The 22,098-nt window shown below is 39.4% G+C and overlaps 1 protein-coding gene across 2 annotated transcripts in view; it reads left to right on the forward strand.

The window, feature by feature from the left end:
• Positions 1–22,098, forward strand: part of kcnq3 (potassium voltage-gated channel, KQT-like subfamily, member 3) — a 109,296-nt gene that overhangs the window by 76,851 nt on the left and 10,347 nt on the right. For both annotated transcript variants that reach the window (XM_034135977.1, XM_034135976.1), the window contains exons 2-9: positions 7,839–7,929; positions 9,877–10,003; positions 11,851–12,023; positions 13,473–13,646; positions 16,115–16,225; positions 16,935–17,030; positions 17,115–17,213; positions 18,275–18,297. In XM_034135977.1, the coding sequence (XP_033991868.1) occupies positions 7,839–7,929; positions 9,877–10,003; positions 11,851–12,023; positions 13,473–13,646; positions 16,115–16,225; positions 16,935–17,030; positions 17,115–17,213; positions 18,275–18,297 (894 nt within the window). The remainder of the gene's footprint in view (positions 1–7,838; positions 7,930–9,876; positions 10,004–11,850; positions 12,024–13,472; positions 13,647–16,114; positions 16,226–16,934; positions 17,031–17,114; positions 17,214–18,274; positions 18,298–22,098) is intronic.

A 22,098-nucleotide genomic window follows, 5' to 3' on the forward strand; every position in this document is an offset into this window, starting at 1 on the left:
CACACACACACACACACACACACACACACACACACACACACACACACACACACACACACACACACAGACAGACTCACTAACCCAGTCAAAATACTAACACACTGCACTTACTCTCAGATGTGTATAGTTTGCTTTTAATGCTGTATTGTGTGGACAATGCATGAGAAATGTCTCATATTGTTCAGTGCAGTAAATACACACACACACACACACACACACACACACACACACACACACACACACACACACACACACACAAACACAAACACACATACACACGTCTCCACCTCCTGCAGAGCTCAGTATATTATATACACCAGCTTGCTGCACGATCAGCAAATCCCAAAACACATCCTGAATTTCCTTGTCTCCTCTCCCTCTGTGCACAGCAGGGGGGAGGGAGGCGCTGGTGCATACATCCATCACACCCTACACACTCTCCTGACTCTGCACACACACACACACACACACACACACACACACACACACACACACACACACACACACACACACACACACACACACACACACACACACACACACACACATACATATCTGACCTCCAGACGAGGTTGAGAGGTGATGCAGGGGTCGCCCTGAGTGTGTGAGAGAGAGAGAGACTCCTGACAGGCTGTCCAGAATGAATAAATAAGTAAATAATATAGCCGTCAACTCGTCAATAAAAGGTAAATGCCAGTGTGTGCAGAGTCAACACGGTCACAGAGTGCAGGAGGGCGAGGGGGAGGACTGAAAAAAACAGGAAGTGATGCATGAAAACCATCCACTTCTACATGAGGGTTATCTGTCGTCTTTTCTGTTCTTTTGCATGTTTAAATGAAGTGTTATTCATTAAGGATGATTGTGGTGTTTAATGTGTGTGTGTGTGTGTGTGTGTGTGTGTGTGTGTGTGTGTAAAATGTGCATTATCCAGTAATAATGTGTGGTCCCCTCAATACAGCCCTGACAGAAAATTACATCCGATCCATGGACGCGGGAAGGGGGGGTGCTGAGGGGGCTGCAGCACCCCCATCTGCGAGGCTCCACTAGCACCCGCAGCCCCCCCCCCCGCACCCCCAACTCTGACTGGCTTCCCGCGTCCCTGATCCGATCTGAGACTGGCTTGAATGTGTGTGGGTGTTTGTGTTTAGTTTGTTTTGCTGACGTTGTGGGGACATAGGTCTGCTTACACACTCAAATGTTGGGGACTCACCTTCTGGGCCTATAAAATAAATTATAAAATCTTTGGTTTGAAAGTTGATAAAAAATAATATGGCTAGGATTAGGTAGGGGTTAGGTTAAAGGTGGTTGAATTGGTAGTTTAAATTATGTTTAGATCCTCTCAAATACGGAAATGTTCTGCTTTTTATCATATTAAGGTGATAATATGTCGAACAAATCGATTTTTTGCAAACCAAAATGTCATAATAAACGTTCCTGAACAGAATACACAAACGGTGAAATGGTTAATATTGACCCAAACCGGACAAAACATTGTGAATCACAGGTAGTAAATGTGTATTTAACGTCTATTTTACTCTAAATGGGACATTGATTTAATAAATGGATCATGCTGTATTGAAGAACACTTTAAACAAGAGATTGAGACCATACACTCTTCTGGAAAATGTTTAGTGAGATAATAAATATTTTCATTTTCTTATAGACTTCTATACAATCTGACTTTTTGTTATGAAAAGCTGGAAAGTAACGAATATGCAGGTTTAAGTTACTTCCGTTGTGGCTTTCAATTTCATACTCAGAGGTTTTTACCTGGTTTTAATTTAAGTTATAATTCCCTTTAGGCAATAAAAGATACATTTTGATCTCAGTGTTTAGGTTCTTGTTTTTTGTAATTAAGGGTCCTTCAATCAATATCTATAAGACATTTTGTATTTTAATTAAGACAACATTTGTTGGCAATATTGATTTTCACTTAAGAGGTCATTGGCTCAATAAAATCCGTTCAAGTTGACCAAAAGCTGACAGAAGATAGACTATATGTTTCTTAATGTATGCGGTTGAGTTATTTATTTTACTTTCACATAAAGAGGATTATTCCAATAGATACTTAACATCTAAAATGACAAATTGTGTTGCTGCAATTGATTTAACCTTAAAGAGGTCATTGGATCATTTAAACAAGTTCAGGTTGGCCTAAAGCTGACAATGTAATATACATGTAAAGTAACCTTATTACTTTACATTAATTTGAGATGAAATCCATATCAAACGCAATGCAAATACATACAGGTGGAAATAAATATCAATAAGATGTGTTTTCACTGTAGTGTATTATGTAAGACAACAGAACAATGTGACCTTAGAAAAGAAGAAACCAAGATACAAGAAACCGTTACAGAATCCTCAAAGGAGTTTTTCAGTTAACTTTCACATAAATATACGATTTTCCCGAGAGAAGTTTAAAAGTTATTCCACTCTTTGCACTTTTAAAACTCTCTGTCACACTTCAGTGCAGCTATCAGACTAGAGCTAACACTGTTCAGATGCATCTCAACATGTCAGAGATATCACACTCTGCTGCTTTAACTGTCCGTCGTCCAGAGGTGGGAAGTAGTGGAGTACAAATACTTTGTTACCATACTTAAGTACATTTTTCTGGTATCAGTACTTTACTCCACAACTTTTTACTTTCTACTTCTTACATGTTGAACCCAAATACCTGTACTTTCTACTTCTTACATGTTGAACCCAAATACCTGTACTTTCTACTTCTTACATGTTGAACCCAAATACCTGTACTTTCTACTTCTTACATGTTGAACACAAATACCTGTACTTTCTACTTCTTACATGTTGAACACAAATACCTGTACTTTCTACTTCTTACATGTTGAACACAAATACCTGTACTTTCTACTTCTTACATGTTGAACCCAAATACCTGTACTTTCTACTTCTTACATGTTGAACACAAATACCTGTACTTTCTACTTCTTACATGTTGAACTCAAATACCTGTACTTTCTACTTCTTACATGTTGAACACAAATACCTGTACTTTCTACTTCTCACATTTCCCAAACAGGCTGGTTCCTTTAGTTTGAATGTGTGTTTGGTGGCGTGATCATTATTATTTAGAGTCATTGCGTGCCTATTGATTTGAACACGATCCGTGTATCCATCATTTCCTGGTCTTCTCTAAAGAAGAGGGACCAATGAAAACGTTGTCATGTTGCCGTTGTTCAGCATGGAAACATTCATTAGCTAACAATGACATTATTGTTCTATTAATATAAAGGGAGGTCAGGTACTCTTTAAAACAGCTGCTAGTTATGGGTACTTTTTACTGAAGTACATTTCAAAGCCCTCTTTACTTTTACTTGAGTAAAGAAGTTTAGTCAGTACTTCTACTTTTACCAGAGTATTTTTAAACACGAGTATCTGTACTTCTACTTGAGTCAAGGATGTGTGTACTTTTGCCATCCCTCCCGTCGTTGTGTTGTAAAAACTTCTCTGCAGAGAATCTCGATGCAGATCAGTGTCTCTCATCTCGTCCTTGTGACGGAGAGTCATTAAACCGCTGTCCTTTCCCACCACTGTTTGCATAACGCAGAGCAAATTAACTGTCAGAATTGCATCGTCTGCACTCTCTTTATTGAATCCCGCCTGCAAATTGGTTGTTAGGAATCCTCCGGGGGGGAGGATCAGCTGCAGGAAGCCCAGCGGGGATGTGAAGTGGATTAATGACGAGAGAGAGGCTGATCCCATCTTTATAAACATACACGACCTTTAATAACTGATACAAATAATTGTCATGCATCGTGTTGGAGCTAAGGGGCGGGACATTTCTTAGTGATTGGCCAATCACAACAGAGCAGGCCAGCTAACCAATCAGAGCAGACTGGGCTCTGGTTTCAGACAGAGGGTGAAAAGAGGTGCTGCAGCACAGGCAGTATGAGAAAAATAAAGAGCTTTTTGAACATTAAAGCATGGAGACATGTAGAGACACTACATACTGATATACACCTGAACATCAGCAGGAGAGGACTCTTTAAAGTAGAGACACTACATACTGATATACACCTGAACATCAGCAGGAGAGGACTCTTTAAAGTAGAGACACTACATACTGATATACACCTGAACATCAGCAGGAGAGGACTCTTTAAAGTAGAGACACTACATACTGATATACACCTGAACATCAGCAGGAGAGGACTCTTTAAAGTAGAGACACTACACACTGATATACACCTGAACATCAGCAGGAGAGGACTCTTTAAAGTAGAGACACTACATACTGATATACACCTGAACATCAGCAGGAGAGGACTCTTTAAAGTAGAGACACTACATACTGATATACACCTGAACATCAGCAGGAGAGGACTCTTTAAAGTAGAGACACTACATACTGATATACACCTGAACATCAGCAGGAGAGGACTCTTTAAAGTAGAGACACTACATACTGATATACACCTGAACATCAGCAGGAGAGGACTCTTTAAAGTAGAGACACTACATACTGATATACACCTGAACATCAGCAGGAGAGGACTCTTTAAAGTAGAGACACTACATACTGATATACACCTGAATATCAGCAGGAGAGGACTCTTTAAAGTAGAGACACTACATACTGATATACACCTGAACATCAGCAGGAGAGGACTCTTTAAAGTAGAGACACTACATACTGATATACACCTGAACATCAGCAGGAGAGGACTCTTTAAAGTAGAGACACTACATACTGATATACACCGTTATGGATAATCCATACGTTCTGCCTGTTTGCATTGTTGACACTAAACACTGCAAAGAATGGGAAATTGTTGGTGTAGCATGTGTAGCACATTTGTGGGTAAACTCCTCTTCAGTTTGTTTCCATCAGAGCTTTTTATCAGTGGAAATGACCAAACATGATCTATAACCCACCAGACCCTTTCCCCACTGAGTGTCTCTGGACTATAAATCTCCACTCTGGTAAAAAGCTGCATTACTTTAACCAATTCCACCTGAGACAGAAGCAGCCGTTCACTGTTCACCTTCACATGGAGAAAATGGACGGAAATCAAATGTGTCTGCAGGCGTGGCCGCCTCTCTCTCAGAAACTCTAGATTTCCAATCAAAGCACAGATTGGATTCAATGCTTCGTTTATTCTGCCGACAGCAAGTAATGAAGTGTTTCAAGAGTAGGAATCAACAGCGTTACACCATCTGAATTTCTCCAGACATTTTTCTCATATGAACTCGTTTTTTGAATGTCTGGAACTGTCTGGACTTTCTCTTTCGAACATGTAGCACAAAACAGGATATTGTTGCTGGGAAATGTTCCCTAAAATACCAAAATGTGGATTAATCCGCTGCTGCACATAGTCTCTAAACAAATGCACATGTTCCTTCATAAAAGCACAGCACTTAATAGCTTTTTAAGGATTCCTGACATGCTTCTTACCCCTCATGTGGTTGGGTTGGACCAATAGCTTTTGGTGGCTAATGTTAGCTTGCTAAGAGACGGAATAACGCGGCAACACAAATATCAAAACAGCAGTCTTTCTTTTTTTAATGTTAATATATTAATAATACCAAAACACCTTTCCAAGTCTAACACACTCAGTTGTGTTGCTGCTACAGCCTCGTGTGGTTGGGTTTGACCAATAGCTTATGGTGGCCAATATTATTCGCTTTAGTTAGCAGACGTTAAAAGAGGATATATTACGCTAGTTTTCAGGTTCATATTTGTACTTTGTGCCTCTACTGTGACATGTTCTCAATTACTGTACTTAAGCACACCTCTCTCTTGATTGCATAATATATTTCAGGACTTTGAAGTGTTCCTATTTAAACACTAACATGGGGTCATTCCAACCCAGTCTCACGGCATTTCGTGTTATTAGTCACGAAATTAATTTTATCTATTGATTCGTGTTCACCAACACGATTTTCACCTTTTTTTCGTGTCACACAGAACGATTTTAAATGCAATGTATTTCTATTGGTAGTATGTTTCGTGCCTGCAACACGTCTTTTTGTCCGGTCGGGTCTTGGAAGACCAGAAGCTGTGTGGTTCATAAAAACATGTTCTTACTCAATATCTTACCCTAAGCCTAACCCTATCCCTTTTATTTTAAATTGTATAATGTCTGAGTTTTTTTGCCGTCAGTGAGGAAAAGAAATGGCTCAGAGCCTCAGAATACTGACATCTGTATTTGATGTCATCTCTTTTTCCTTCTAATTTGTTATTATTTGGTGCAGGCACGAAACATACTACCAATATAAATACATTGCTTCTAAAATCGTTCTGTGTCAGAATACTTAAATCTGTATTTTTTTAAATGTCTTTTTCCTTCTAATTTGTTATTATTTACATTGCTTCTAAAATCGTTCTGTGTGACACGAAACAAATGGCGAAATGGTGTTGGTGAACACGAATCAATAGATTAATTTCGTGACTATAACACGAAATGCCGTGAGACTGGGTTGGTCATTCTGCATATGGAGAACCTCTACTTGAGCTTCTTTAATAACAATTCGCTCGTAATACTCTTGTACTTTTGTCTTCTATATTCTCCATGCATGCAGGACTTTTACACGTAACACAATATTTAAAGTGTGGATATGAATATGTGTACTACATTTTGCTATCTGTGTGCATGCAGACAGGAAGCAGGAAGTGCTCCAATGATATTTAAATGTAAAAATAAGTAAGATGTTTACCAGACCTGCTCTGTGTTTTAGTATACTGGATATGTATTGATTTATAGAACCTAGGAATGATATGTTGATCAAAATAAGTTGTGAGAATGTCCCTTCTAGTTGTTTTTAACTCTCATTTTTACAGTTTGTTGTTACTGATACTGTTGCGCCCTTTGATTTCTGCTCTTGTTGATGTGTAACAAACATCGACTTGTCTCTGTGTGAACTATTTGAAGCTGAATAGGAAGTGTTGCAGATCAGTATCTGTAGCATCCTATCGAGTTAACACCGACCTCCAGGATCATCTCTGTCCTCTGGATAGCTTTGAGCAGAAACACTACGAGACGTAAGGGTTAAGTGACGTTAACGGTCAATGAGGAGACGTCTGCTCGCTGCTATCACTTCCTCTCTGTGAATTATGTAAAACCCTGCAGGCGGAGATTTGGCTGTAAAATATTCATGCTGTTACGGTTGTTGCAGCACTTCACGAACTTCTCTGAGATGTTTGTGAACACACGCTAATGGAAACACAACAGAACATAAATGATTCAGAAACAGAGGTAGAGATGAGAAAGGGCAAGTACTTCATTATAAGAGAAGAAAAACTGTTCTTGAAAAACTCAAGTACAAGAAAAAGTCCTGAGTTCAAAGTGTTGATTAAATTAAAAAGTATGCACACATTAACAAACCTTACCCATAAAAACACAGAGAGTAAAGTGAACTAAAATGTCATAAAACATAATGAAATTGCAAAAACGTAACTGTGTCAAGAGGAAATAGAGAACTTCTGTTGGTTTCAAAGACTGTGCTCTGATTTTGAACTTTTTATTAATAAAACAATGTAGTATCAAAGATCTAAATATGTGTTTGACATGCAGTGTGAATTTCTAAATGTGTAATTTATTTAAAACCTTCCAAAAGTAGATTTTCCCAGAAGAGAGGGAAAGCTGTGTCTGTTGGTGTTGAAAGAGAACAGTAGAGATGTAGCTCCCCCTAGTGGTCACACCAGAAACTGCTTTATTGTACATGAACTGTTTTCATGTATCTATAACACTCCTGTATTTACTGTGTGTGTGTGTGTGTGTGTGTGTGTGTGTGTGTGTGTGTGTGTGTGTGTGTGTGTGTGTGTGTGTGTGTGTGTGTGTGTGTGCGTCCGTCCGTCCGTCTGTCTGCAGGTTTCTGATAGTTCTGGGATGTTTGATTCTGGCCATCCTGACGACCTTCAAGGAGCACGAGAAGGTTTCTGCGCACATGCTAGTTATAGTGGTGAGAGGAAAATTAACAACAACAACAATAATAAACTACTTTTTGACAGATAAACAAATAAAAACAAACTTTAAAGGTCACCTATTATGCAAAATCCTCTTCTTCATGTCTCTTCTACATCAACATGTGTCCCCTCTTCTTCATGTCTCTTCTACATCAACATGTGTCCCCTCTTCTTCATGTCTCTTCTACATCAACATGTGTCCCCTCTTCTTCATGTCTCTTCTACATCAACATGTGTCCCCTCTTCTTCATGTCTCTTCTACGTCAACATGTGTCCCCTCTTCTTCATGTCTCTTCTACATCAACATGTGTCCCCTCTTCTTCATGTCTCTTCTACATCAACATGTGTCCCCTCTTCTTCATGTCTCTTCTACATCAACATGTGTCCCCTCTTCTTCATGTCTCTTCTACATCAACATGTGTCCCCTCTTCTTCATGTCTCTTCTACGTCAACATGTGTCCCCTCTTCTTCATGTCTCTTCTACATCAACATGTGTCCCCTCTTCTTCATGTCTCTTCTACATCAACATGTGTCCCCTCTTCTTCATGTCTCTTCTACGTCAACATGTGTCCCCTCTTCTTCATGTCTCTTCTACCTCAACATGTGTCCCCTCTTCTTCATGTCTCTTCTACATCAACATGTGTCCCCTCTTCTTCATGTCTCTTCTACATCAACATGTGTCCCTAACATGTGTCCCTCTTCTCATGTCTCTTCTACATCAACATGTGTCCCCTCTTCTTCATGTCTCTTCTACGTCAACATGTGTCCCCTCTTCTTCATGTCTCTTCTACATCAACATGTGTCCCCTCTTCTTCATGTCTCTTCTACATCAACATGTGTCCCCTCTTCTTCATGTCTCTTCTACCTCAACATGTGTCCCCTCTTCTTCATGTCTCTTCTACCTCAACATGTGTCCCCTCTTCTTCATGTCTCTTCTACATCAACATGTGTCCCCTCTTCTTCATGTCTCTTCTACATCAACATGTGTCCCCTCTTCTTCATGTCTCTTCTACATCAACATGTGTCCCCTCTTCTTCACGTCTCTTCTACATCAACATGTGTCCCCTCTTCTTCATGTCTCTTCTACATCAACATGTGTCCCCTCTTCTTCATGTCTCTTCTACATCAACATGTGTCCCCTCTTCTTCATGTCTCTTCTACATCAACATGTGTCCCCTCTTCTTCATGTCTCTTCTACATCAACATGTGTCCCCTCTTCTTCATGTCTCTTCTACATCAACATGTGTCCCCTCTTCTTCATGTCTCTTCTACATCAACATGTGTCCCCTCTTCTTCATGTCTCTTCTACATCAACATGTGTCCCCTCTTCTTCATGTCTCTTCTTCATCAACATGTGTCCCCTCTTCTTCATGTCTCTTCTTCATCAACATGTGTCCCCTCTGTGGAAAGAGACTCTGAAAGTTTCAGGAACAAAGATTCTCTCTCTTTTTGATCCATTTCTATAAAAACCTGTCTGAAAATGAGCTGATCAGATTTCGGCCACTTTATGATGTCATAATGATATTTTGTCTTGTGTAACCATTAGCCAATCAGCAACCAATGTAACCCCCCCCCCCCCCACCTTATCACCTGGATCTCCTCCTAGAGCACCATTGAGTTCTTTGTAACCAAATCTCTCTCAGAGGGGCGTGGGGAGGGGCTCCTTATTTTCATCTAATTTAACAGACAGAGAATCAGCACTTTGGAAACAGGGCTGAAACAGAGGGGATTATGGGTAATGTTGCAATGATCTGTTTGGTGTTTCAGCCAATCAGAGACAGGCTCTGTATATATCTGAGACCTGTGATATATTGATGAAAAACAGTATAATAGGGGACCTTTAAAGATGTAAAGAAATGTATAAAAATAGAGCGACCCTGTGTTTTTCTTCTTAACAAACAACGACCATTTAATTGATATGTTTTATATTTTTCTTCCTTCAGGAAACGTTTGCTATCTTCATCTTCGGAGCAGAGTTCGGTCTGAGGGTCTGGGCCGCAGGATGCTGCTGTCGGTACAAAGGATGGAGGGGGCGGCTGAAGTTTGCTCGAAAACCGCTCTGCATTCTGGGTAAGGAGTCCTAAAAAAATTAAACATCATTAACATGCATAACACTGAGGACGAATAAACACATTGTTATTCATACTAATATATCTCTGAATATATTGTAATATCATTTACATGCTATTCTAGCAAAAGGTGACCATTTCTAACTTCATATGTTTTTATAAATATTTTCATTATATTTTATTTCACGTTTTACTGCACATATATATATAAATACTTTAATGCAATTTTTATTTATTGATCTTTAATTTTCATTTTATTCTGAAATGTCATAAAACCCATTTTCCTAAACACTTAATCTGATGACTTAAAGGCTGTTGCAGTTAAAGGTCACTGTGATGTGTTACAACTCAATCATCAGCGTTTCACTCACTAGGAGCTCATCCCTCCGCTCTGCGTCCCCCTCCTCAGAGCACATTTAATAACTGTGTCTGCTCATTAAGGGTTTGATAAAAGCGTCTAATAAAGAATATTTTTCCATGAATCTTTGGCCCTCTATTGAAACACTCAGAAAGGGGCCATTCTGCATATTAAACACCTCTACTGAGTTTAATAACAATTTGTTCGTAATTCTCTTGTACTTTTGTCTTTATCTTTTATGAATGCAGGACTTTTACCTAGGGCTGTGCAATTAATCGTATTTTAATCGCAATTACGATTTTGGCCTGCCACAATTACGAAAACAACATAATCGAAAAAAACAATTATGTTGCTTTGCTAGGTTGTGACACTGCAACATATTTGATCCAATTTATTTTGGTCTCATTTATTTGTATTTATCATATTTATATATGTTTAGTAGCTTGTGGAAGTGCGCTCCAAAATATTTGTTGATCTTGTTTATTGGTATTTATTATTTTGATATTATTTATTTAAATGTATAATTTATTTAATTTATTTTTGTATTAGTTTTTCAGTTGAATTATACGTTCAGGGTAATCAACAGTTAAAAAGATACTGTTCAAATTATTATTTGTTTTTGTTTTAAAGTTCAATAAATGGATGTTTTCAAAGTCAATGAATAATCGTATTTAATAATCGTGATATCAATTATTGACCCAAATAATCGTGATTATGATTTTTGCCATAATCGCACAGCCCTACTTTTACACGTAACACAGTATTTCAAGTTTTGCTAAAGTCATGGATATGAATATTTGTACTACATGTTGCCGTATGTGTGCATGCAGACAGGAAGCAGGAAGTGCTCCAATGATTTTGAAATGGAAAAATAAGTAAGATGTTTACCAGACCTGCTCTGTGTTTCAGTATACTGGCTTTGTATTGGTTTATAGAACCTAGGAATGATATGTTAAAAAAAAACGAGTTGTGAGAACTTGTTTCTACTTTAGTTTTTACAGTTTTTTGTTACTGATTTCTACTTCTTACATTTTCAAAACAGGCTCATTACTTTAGTTTTAATCTCTGTTACTTTAGTTGTAATCTCTTTAGCACTTAATGGGGTTGCAAAGACAGTTGAATAAGTTCCTGTGTTCGTGTTCAGTGTCTGTGAACGCGTTTAGCCAGGGGGTTTGATGAATGTAGCATTCATTCATATGTTAAATAAAGGCTGTAACAGTGCTGCAATTCAGCTCAACAACATGTCGTGTGTCATGTCGTGAAACACCTTCAGTACCGAGGATGGGATCTGTATTTACTTGCACTATTTTATCAGTTGTATTTGTTCTATGTCCTATATATATTCATGTTGTTCTGTCGGAGGAGCCTGTGACTTCACTTTTTCATTGCCATGTCTACACTGTAGCTGCTACATGATGATAACGCCTTGAATCTTGAAACTACGGTTTCGTTCCATGTGTTTTAATGTTTCCATGAATCTGTTTTCCCAGACATCTTCGTGCTGATCGCCTCGGTGCCCGTGGTGGCGGTGAGGAATCAGGGGAACGTTTTGGCCACGTCTCTGCGCAGCCTTCGCTTCCTGCAGATCCTCCGGATGCTGCGTATGGACCGGAGGGGGGGCACCTGGAAACTGCTGGGGTCCGCCATCTACGCCCACAGCAAGGTGGGCTTTTATCCCATAGAAACTGCAGTGTGGAGGCTGGGAAATGTATACTGGGGAAAACAGCTGAATTAAAGTAACGTTCGTTTATATGTCAAAGTGCTGCAGTCCAGCTCCATCTTATCTTATCTTAAAACATTATCACTACAAACAATTGAAGTGTCATGTCGTGAAATAACTTCAGTACCGAGGATGGGATCTGTATTTACTTGCACTGTTTTATCTATTTTATCTGTTGTATTTGTTTTATGTCCTATATATATTCATGTTGCTCTGTTTTTCATTGCCATGTCTACACTGTAGCTGCTGAGCACATGATGATAAAGCCTTGAATCTTGAATCTTGAAACTACCGGTCAACCGGTGCAAATGCGTCTCCACCATTAGGAGAAACACGCTTTTTAATGAGAATTTAACGAGAACTTAAAGGGGACCTATCATGCAAAATGCACTTTTGTACGTCTTTTCTACATGAATATGTGTCCCCGGTGTTCCAGGGAACTCACCAAGTGTCAGAAAACACAACCCTCTCTATTTTCCTCCATACCCAAATCTCTAAGAAAGGGGCTGCAACGGATCTGATAAAAACTGATCCAGATTTGAACACTGTCCTGACGTCAGGACGGTGGCGCTACGGCTATTGGGCCAACTCTCCACCTATCAGGGGAATGTGGGGTTGGGCCACGGCCGGCCATTGCCGCTCGAAAGCGCTGGAGACGCTGTAGTACATATGCCAGGCCTGTAAGTGGCGCTGTAGTCTGCCACAAAAGCAGCGAAGAAGACTTCCCGTGCATGGTTACCATGGTTACCCTTCTGTTTATTCTCCGCTGTGGCTTTTTTTCTCCCTCCCCGAGGCAAGTGTTTGTTCCCGCTGCTTTAATTCAATGCAATCCCTCCCCGTCGAGGCAAGCACTGTAATTCTCTCCGGTTAGTCCACCAGCAGATGACAAACACCCACCTCTCTGCCTCTTCTAAGGAACGAGGGGACCGTGCGGCAGAGTTTCAGTTTCAGTTTGTTTCGCCGGTCAAGATGTCCGTTAAAGTTTAAATCTTCCGGACAAAATTAGAAAAGTGCCGGTCAAAGGTCTTCTTTATTATTTATTGAGCTTTCAAACAAATGAATAACGACTCTATATAATAATATAATAAAACACGGAGGACGGAGATCTTTTTTTCTCCCCCTCTTCTGACTTGATCAGAGCACGTCTCCCCTCTCCTGCAGGGGGGCGTGGTCAGCTGCAGCTCACAGAATCAGCCCCCTGCAAAAACAGGGCTGGAGAACAGCACATAGAGCGAAATGAGGCATGGCTGAAATGCATGATTTGTTTGGTATTTTGAAAACAGAAACGTATAAATATGCCTTATATAGGTATGGCCCTACAATATATCATTTAAATATAGCATGATAGGTCCACTTTAATGGTCACATTTTCGTGCATGTGTGTGTTTTCAGGAGCTGATCACGGCGTGGTACATCGGCTTCCTGTCTCTGATCCTCGCCTCCTTCCTGGTGTACCTGGTGGAGAAGGACGATGTCTCCATGGAGGTTTCTGACCCCGACAACCCCACCGCGCAGCCCAAAGCGCAGGACTTCGACACGTACGCCGACGCCCTCTGGTGGGGACTGGTACGTACTGCACATCAGCGCTATTATCACTGTTAAATATCAGAATCAGAATCAGAAGCAGGTTTATTACCAGGTAGGTTAACACGTACGAGGAATTTGACTTGATGTCGTGGTGCATGAATGAGTAAAACTAACATTTAAAAACAGAGAAATAGAACGCATTGAATTGAAAAACACAGAGGCAGCCGTCCGCGGCGCCATCTTGCAATCATCACTTCAATGATGCAAAAGATCCAGTAAACAACACATGAAGCCAGTAAATCTAAACTAAAAACACACTTCTTCTCTCTGGGTTTCTAGTTAGAGCGGAGCACGACTCCTGACTTTTCCGTGTGTTTTATTTTTATTTTGTTTTTAAGATATAACTGTTGTAATTAATTGTCGTTTATTGTGATTGTAGTAATGTGTTTTTATTACATGTACAGCACTTTGGCTCGACCAAAAATCGCTTTTAAATGTGCTTTATAAATCAAACCTGATTTGATTTGATTTGATTTGATTAGAGAGCCTGCAGCTGGTTGAGTGTTGGTCCAGTGTTGGCTCAGCTTCCTGCTCTGATGAAGCCTTCCAGCTCTCTGTCCTCATTAGAGATTCCTTCATCCTGCAGGCCACAGATCAACATCTCTGACAGCGAGCATCTGCCCCGCTGAAGTGTCCTTGAGCAACACACTCACCCCTCATGTTATAGATGAGGCTGAAACACACTGAGCGGCCATCAGAGACTCAAACAGAGGTTACAGAGAGGAGCAGTGCTGTGGATCATTTCAGATACTCTCTCTAGTACACTGTTGTCTCAAATCACAGGAAGTAACGATCGACAAACCAGAACAGACCACTAAATGACTCCCAATAAAATAAACAGTGGCTTATTTTGACACCAGCGTGGTTTTAAAGTGATTACGTAGAGAATGAAATCCACATTTTTTGTATAGTGTTGGCTTCACCAGAGCAGCAGCATCGACTAATGTTAGCCAAGATGCCGGTCGTTGATTGTCGATTGTGAGAAGCAGGAGGAGGGCCAGCCGTTCAAGCACATTTTCATAGTGGCCAAACGGTGGTACTACACTTGCATACTTGCTACATAAACGACCAACACTTGTATAACCCTTATTTAAATCACACGGGTCTAAAAGTTGCGCTAAAAGCTGAAACCAGAGTTATATTTCTTCTCCATTCAATTGACTGATCCAAGATCTGGAGATGGGAGGAAGAGCTTAAGGAACAATTCACTGAGCATGCTTTATGAGCGCACATACTGGTACTTTCTGAATCTACAGTCGCTCCATTTTTGGCTTCATGTGCCACTGAGCAACTCTTATAGGAATTAACGGGGCATCTCCTCCAACGCTGGATCCAGTTCTCTTTAGACATCTGGGTACTAATAGTGCCTTTTGCCATACTTCATTGATGCACACTAAAACACTGAAGATAGCAAGTGTAAGTACAGAAGTAGATACTGTAGTCCAGTTTCTACTCTGTATTTGTCTCTTTTTGTTGGGAAAATACTGAATGTCCTCTTCCAATATCAGAGTACACATGATAACAAAGGTATCCTAAATGTAGCTGTGTACATGACAGGATGTCTGATTACCTAGAAGAGCATCAGGACTGTTTTAGGCATATGATAGCTATGTGATTAACATGATGATTCAGCCTCTATGGAGATAGACATATGACAAGCATGATCATTTCTGACGTGGAGCTAATCTGAAGTAAACATTGAATACTGCTTTCTATTCCTCCATCTTGTGACTGTGTAACTCCCTCTCTTGGATATCAGCATGTGAAGGACACTGTTCAGGAACTAGTTGATGCTCTGTATGTGATGACTACTTCCATTCTGGAGAGGATCACAGATACATGGATCCTGAGATTGAAGCTCAAGCCGGGGACTAGTGATTATTAACATTTTTAAGTATTCAGAAAAAGTCATAATTTTGAGATTTTGAGAAAAAAGTCAGGATTTTCGAGATTTTGAGAGAAAAGTCAGAATTTTGAGAAAAAGATCAGGATTTTGAGATTTTGAGAAAAAAGTCAGGATTTTCGAGATTTTTATATAAAGTCATAATTTGAGGAAAAAGTCAGATTTTTGAGAAAAAGTCATAATTTTGAGATTTTGAGAAAAAAATTAGGATTTTCGAGATTTTGGGAAAAAAGTCAGAATTTTGAGAAAAAAAGTCAGGATTTTGAGAAAAAAGTCAGAATTTTCAGAAAAAAGCCAACATTTTGAGAAAAAACTCAGTATTTTGTACATGACAGGATGTATGATTACAAGAACCGGTATTCCTCCATCTTGTGACTGTGTAACTCCCTCTCTTGGATATCAGCATGTGAAGGACACTGTTCAGGAACTAGTTGATGCTCTGTATGTGATGACTACTTCCATTCTGGAGAGGATCAGGAATACATGGATCCTGAGATTAAAGCTCAAGTAGGTAATGAGTGATATTTTTCGAACACTTTTGCAGATCACGCTGACCACCATTGGTTACGGGGATAAAACCCCGAAGACGTGGGCGGGCCGATTGTTGGCGGGAACCTTCGCTCTGATCGGAGTTTCCTTCTTCGCTCTGCCTGCAGTGGGTACACTCTGCTGTAGAAAACACATTGATAACCGCAGTGGTTAATCTAACACACACTGCTGCTGATGGTTAATGTCTAGCTTGTCTACTTTATTTGCTAAGAATATGTGATTGATGAAGACATTTAAAAAAAGGAATTACACTTCATAAGATCAGTCCTGTTGATTATTTGATCAGCACAATTTACAGAACATGTTTGTTTCCTTATTAAACAAACATGTTCATTTTAACCTTAATTCACATATCTTTTATAAATAATTAAGTAACTAATCTGTATTTTTCTTAGAATCATTTGCATATTTGGTGAGTAGCTGTTATATTGTTCTTGATTTCCTGTTGAGATTGTTAACCAGTAAGTTGGTAACAGGTAGAACCTCCTGGTTAGAGTCAAACAAAAACAGCCCAAATGATCACGAGGGACAGCAAACCAAAATGTTAGATACAAAATAAAGATTTTGCATCATTTTTAATAAGAAGAAATCTTCTGTTTGCAAAAACCTTCACTATGTAAGCCCACACACCTGCACCGATTTTCTATTTTCATGACTTTATCTTGTGAATCATATCTAAGATCTTGTGTATTTTGCCCGATGCAGTGGGATCTGACACCTTAAACCTAACGTGACCAAACCATAGGAAGCTTATGTTGGGTCCATGGATATTTCTTTTTTAAAGAGGGGTACATGATGGTGTTTTGTGTGTGCAGGGCATCCTGGGGTCAGGTCTGGCTCTGAAGGTGCAGGAGCAGCACAGGCAGAAACACTTTGAGAAGAGACGACAACCGGCCGCCGGGCTCATCCAGGTGAGAGTCTGAAAACAAACTGTACAGCTAACTGAATCAGACTGTTCATATTAAAACTGCTGTGTTTTGTCGTCCTATCTGAAGTCTGCCTGGCGATACTATTCCACCAATCCAATCAGGGACGACCTTATTGCCACGTGGAGATTCTACGAAACGATTATCTCTCTCCCCTGTTTCAGGCAAGTAACTTTAAAGTCACGTTAAAAAGGACATGACATACGTTTACCTAAAAGTCCTTCATGCAACTACTGTACATTTTGTTAAATGTTGCAAACATGTACAGTAGTTGCATGAAATGTGTTCATTTAAGACCAAACTTCATTTATTAAATCGTACTATAGACATTTATTGTTGTAAATGTTCCAAGCAAATAGACAGAGCTTTAGTGTGGCTTTACTTGTTTTAAACTTCCATTGGCAATAGATGGTGCATTTTTATTTATTTTTGGGGCAAGTAGATACATGTGTTCAATGTGAAAAACAACTTTCTTCAGTTTTTTAAATGTGTGATTATGACTGTTTTACATTATTGATATACTACATGGTTCAAGTAGTAAGTAGAGGAACTTTTAGGCCCCCTAAAAGTTAAGGTACGATTTTTGGTTGATGTTTGCAACGTTCCCATAACCGAAAATAGTGAAAATGTAGGCTGCTCTGAATGGGACAGCGTTGGCCTTATCCCATGTATCTCTGGAAATAATAATCAGAATGTCACCGAATTTGGACTGGATGTTCACAGAGAGGGATGCATACAATACAGCAAATATCATATCAATACCTTTTACCACCTTTGTAATATTAACACTTAAACACATGAATGATAGGCGACAATGGAATGGGAAATTAAGAATCCAAAAGGTATGCTTATACTTTTCTGAGTCTAATTACTCAAACATTTTATTTGTATGTACCAGAGATGATTACTTTCTCATAAAAGTTGTTTTGTTTTAACCTGGGGTAGGGGTATCTCTCATAGAAATAGTTTTGGTATGGGTGGTCGAAAACGGGGGGGGATTAGTCATCCAATCGGACTTGATCTGACAATAAAGTATTTGTATTGTATTGAAACTTTGTGCAAAAAGCTTTAAAAATGTGACTTTAAGACAGTTTTTTGCTTAAATATGAATTCAAAAAATATAAATATGTATAAATATGTGTATTTTATGATTGTTTAAGGATATTTCAGCTTTAATCAGTCCTCGGTTGTTAACTTTTTTAATTTCCCCTCTCTCCACCTGCAGGAAGGATCACTTGGAGGGCATAGCCAGGTAGGTCACTGTTTGATTTCCTACAGCGATCTTTAAATCTCAGAGTCTTTCTGATGGTGCTTTAAATATCTCCACATGCTGGAAATACTAATGAAGGTTTCCTCGAATACCCCCGCTTTTAAATAGCGTCCTGTATTAATTCAGAGGAATAAATCTCCGGGTTAATGTGGTAAATATATGAATGGTGATATAAAACTCCCACTTGTCCCGCTCTCTAATAGCACCGCCTTCCCCATCAGCTACTCTGATGGCATTTAGGCTGCAGGATTTATTTTAGAAAGCCTATTAGCGAGTCCATTAGTTATGGTTTCAATTATGAATGACAGTTTAGATCGAGTAATTAGAGCCTGAGATGGGGGGCTTTGGGTTTGATGATGTTAATGAATCTCTGCAGCAAAACACGCAGAGCAAATCTCACCGAGGAGGTTTGATTTGTGGAAGAAATGTGTCTCATCCTCATAAACTGCGGAAATGATGTCATAAATCTATCGCAGTGATCAATACATAGTTATTTCTGGTGACCACTGACCCCATCGACTGTTCATCGGCCGGTATTTCACACAGTTATATAAATATACTCAAATAAAATGAAACATGATCTTCTTTATGGATGAAAACTCTGCAACACTTTTGTTTTTTAAAGGGGCCCTATTCAGTTTGTGTGTGCCTTTTCCCCTAGTGCGTTCTATAGGTTTTGGTGCATGTAAATGGTCTGCAAAGCCTCTATTGACTCCTTTGTTGACTTCAGGAACATAGTGACATCTTTAGATTTGTTCACAGGTTAGCCCAGAGAAAGCATGCTCACATGATCAAATAACTTATCAGGAAGATGAAGCACCTTTATTAATGAAAAGTGCTGCAAAATCTGGATCTTTGAAGCTCCAGCATTTCATGGAAAAATGCAATAAAAAGGACATCTTTAGCAGATTTAACATATTATATAATGTGTAGGAGCCATTTAAAGGTGGGGTAGGTCATTTTGGAGAAACCGGCTCGAGATCGCTAGAATTTGAAAATACACAACCGGAGAAAATCTGCCACTTCCTCACAGAGCCCCTCCTCCAACACACACAAACGTGCACATGACCAATGAGGGCACGAGATAAGTTTGTGCACAGATGGAAGGCTGACAGGCAGGTAGGCCATCCAGTTATTTTAGCCGGGCCGGCTCAGATGATTGGTCGTGCTTTTTACAGAACTACGGCTTCCACAGATGATGTTTTTTAATGGATTTTTTGTCAAAGCACTTCAGATATTCATTGCTATCGGGATGTTAAGAGCATTCCATGGAATATAACAACAAGTGTATCTCGAGCCGGTTTCTCAAACTTACCTACCCCACCTTTAACTGAGTTTATTATATGCGTTTTTTTTTTTTTTTTATTGTTTAACATGTCTTGTTTTATTAGTATACATGGCCTGCAGATACTATTTGTTGAATATTTATCTACTCACCTTAGTTGTTTACGCTCCTGAATATATTTGTTGACACCCCTTGGTCTCCTATATGCTATATTATTTTTGTTTATGGGGAAGGGGTTGGTTTTAGACGGGGAAGAAGCTAAACCAGTTCAACCACACACACTCAGAAGGAGAGATTTATGGTGCAATGGAAAATAAATGGATTCATCTTGACAAAATGGATTATCGTTCTGGATTATTTGTGCGTTGAAATCACACCCCCGTATGTTGGAATTGAATCTAGAAACTTTTAAGCCACTTCATAATGAATACATTATTTTGAGTAATATCCATAGGCTGTAATGATACACAACTACCTCCCCAGTCCAGTTGAGGTGTGTGTTATCAACCCAAAGCATCTGTCTCCCCCCCCATGTCTAACATAGCCTCATTACACTGCAGCGTTCTGCTCCGACGCCTCTTGGCCTCCATTGAGCCGCCATGTTCAACATGTGGATTAAGTTACTGCTGCTAAAAGCTACAACAACAGGACCCTGATACACAGGCTGATAGTGTGTGTGTGTGTGTGTGTGTGTGTGTGTGTGTGTGTGTGTGTGTGTGTGTGTGTGTGTGTGTGTGTGTGTGTGTGTGCGTGTGCGTGTGCGTGTGTGTGTCTGTGTGAGGGGGGCAGATAACTTAGACACTTAACGATAAACTTTGTTTGGTTGGCTTAACATTAACGGCCAGTATAACCAAATAATTACCAGAAATAGACGCATTTCACCCTTTGCAGACCATCTACATGCACTAAAACCTATAGAACAAACTACACTACAAACAACAGAATAGGGTATCTTTAAGGCAAAGTATTTAGCACAAAGATAATGTAGAAAAAATGGGAGAAATAAATATAAAGGACAATTAGACGAACATCATTATTATGTGTTAAATGCCTATGTGAAAACACTTTGAATTGCCTCTGTGTCTTAAACTGTGCTATACAAATAAACTAACCTTGAACCTTGAACCTTGAACCTTGAACAGATTGAAGTGTCTAAAGGAAAACAGGGGAAATAAAATATAGGATATTCTTTTCAAAAGTATGTAAAGACACTTCAGGGTGCAGAGAGGGGGGAACGAGGCGATGTGGAGAGAGTTGTAAGTCCCTTGTAGGATCAGCGGCTGGGAAATTAGCGCCCTGACATTATCTTGTTGCTCTCAGCGAAACGGTGGACGGCGGCCAAAAACTACAACAGAGCTGCCAGGTCCAACCAGAGGGTGATAAGCCACTTAGTACCCTGCACATTACTATACTTTTATCTGTGTTATCCAGCTGTATTGTGTGGTCCAGTCAATACAGCACCGACAGAAAATGATATCCCATCTCAAATCACTTTTCAGTTTGTGTGTGTGTGTTGGTGTGTTTTGTTTTGGTGGCAATGTGGGGACATAACTCTGATTACACACTCACATTGTGGGGACTTTCCTAAAGCAGTGTTGGAAGAAATACTCTGATTGTTTAGATAAGTAAAAGTTGTAATTCAACAGTGTAGAAATACTCAGTTGCAAGTAACACTTTTTTTTATCTAAGTAAAAGTACAAATGGATTAGCATCAAAATATACTTAACCTGTTCCACTCTGAGCCTGTTTTTCAGGTCTCAGGCTCGAAAATGACATTCCCAGAACAAATGACCATATCTTCCCTTCTAAAAGGGTTAAATTAATAATCTTTTCTCAAAGTAATGATAAACCTGTGAGTTGGATGTAGAAGTGTCAGAATCAATATAAATGTTTTTTATTTTAAAGAAAATTCAGATTTTACATAGTAAAAAACTGTAAATTATAGTGTCCGTCCAAAAATTATTTTTTACAGATAGTGAAAACTACCCTTGGATGATGGGTTAGTAGACTAAAAGCTTTAGGAATCCAAAGTACAACATATAATAAGTACCCTGTATCAAGATTGATGCAAAACAAGTGAAATTTGACCTTTTTAGAGAGATTTAGCCAAAAACTGGGCCATCTGGGGTCATTTGGGTGGATTTGACCTATCTCTGGCCCCCCTTGCTCGATCTGGTTGGTTGACATACCCTTGTGACCGTTAGAGCCAATAGAATCGAAGGAGGAGACTCACATAGACACACATTATAAAGAAAAAATGTTGCCGCTTCGCGTGTGGAAAGCGAAACTAAACTGGAGGAATGTCTCCTTCTGGAGTTTGGAAACTAAAACGCAGTTGTATTGCTTATGGATTATCAGAAATAATTTCAAAGAAGGCACAGACACATAGGATGAACCTATGGATTAACTGCAGCATCGTTGTTCTATCGTTTTAATGCCATTGAAGACCACTTTTGACCAAGGTGAGCCATATTTACATGTTTAGCTTCTTGGCTCCA

Source organism: Trematomus bernacchii, unplaced genomic scaffold (genome assembly GCF_902827165.1).
Source record: "Trematomus bernacchii unplaced genomic scaffold, fTreBer1.1, whole genome shotgun sequence".
In the NCBI taxonomy this organism is placed as follows: Eukaryota; Metazoa; Chordata; class Actinopteri; order Perciformes; family Nototheniidae; genus Trematomus; species Trematomus bernacchii.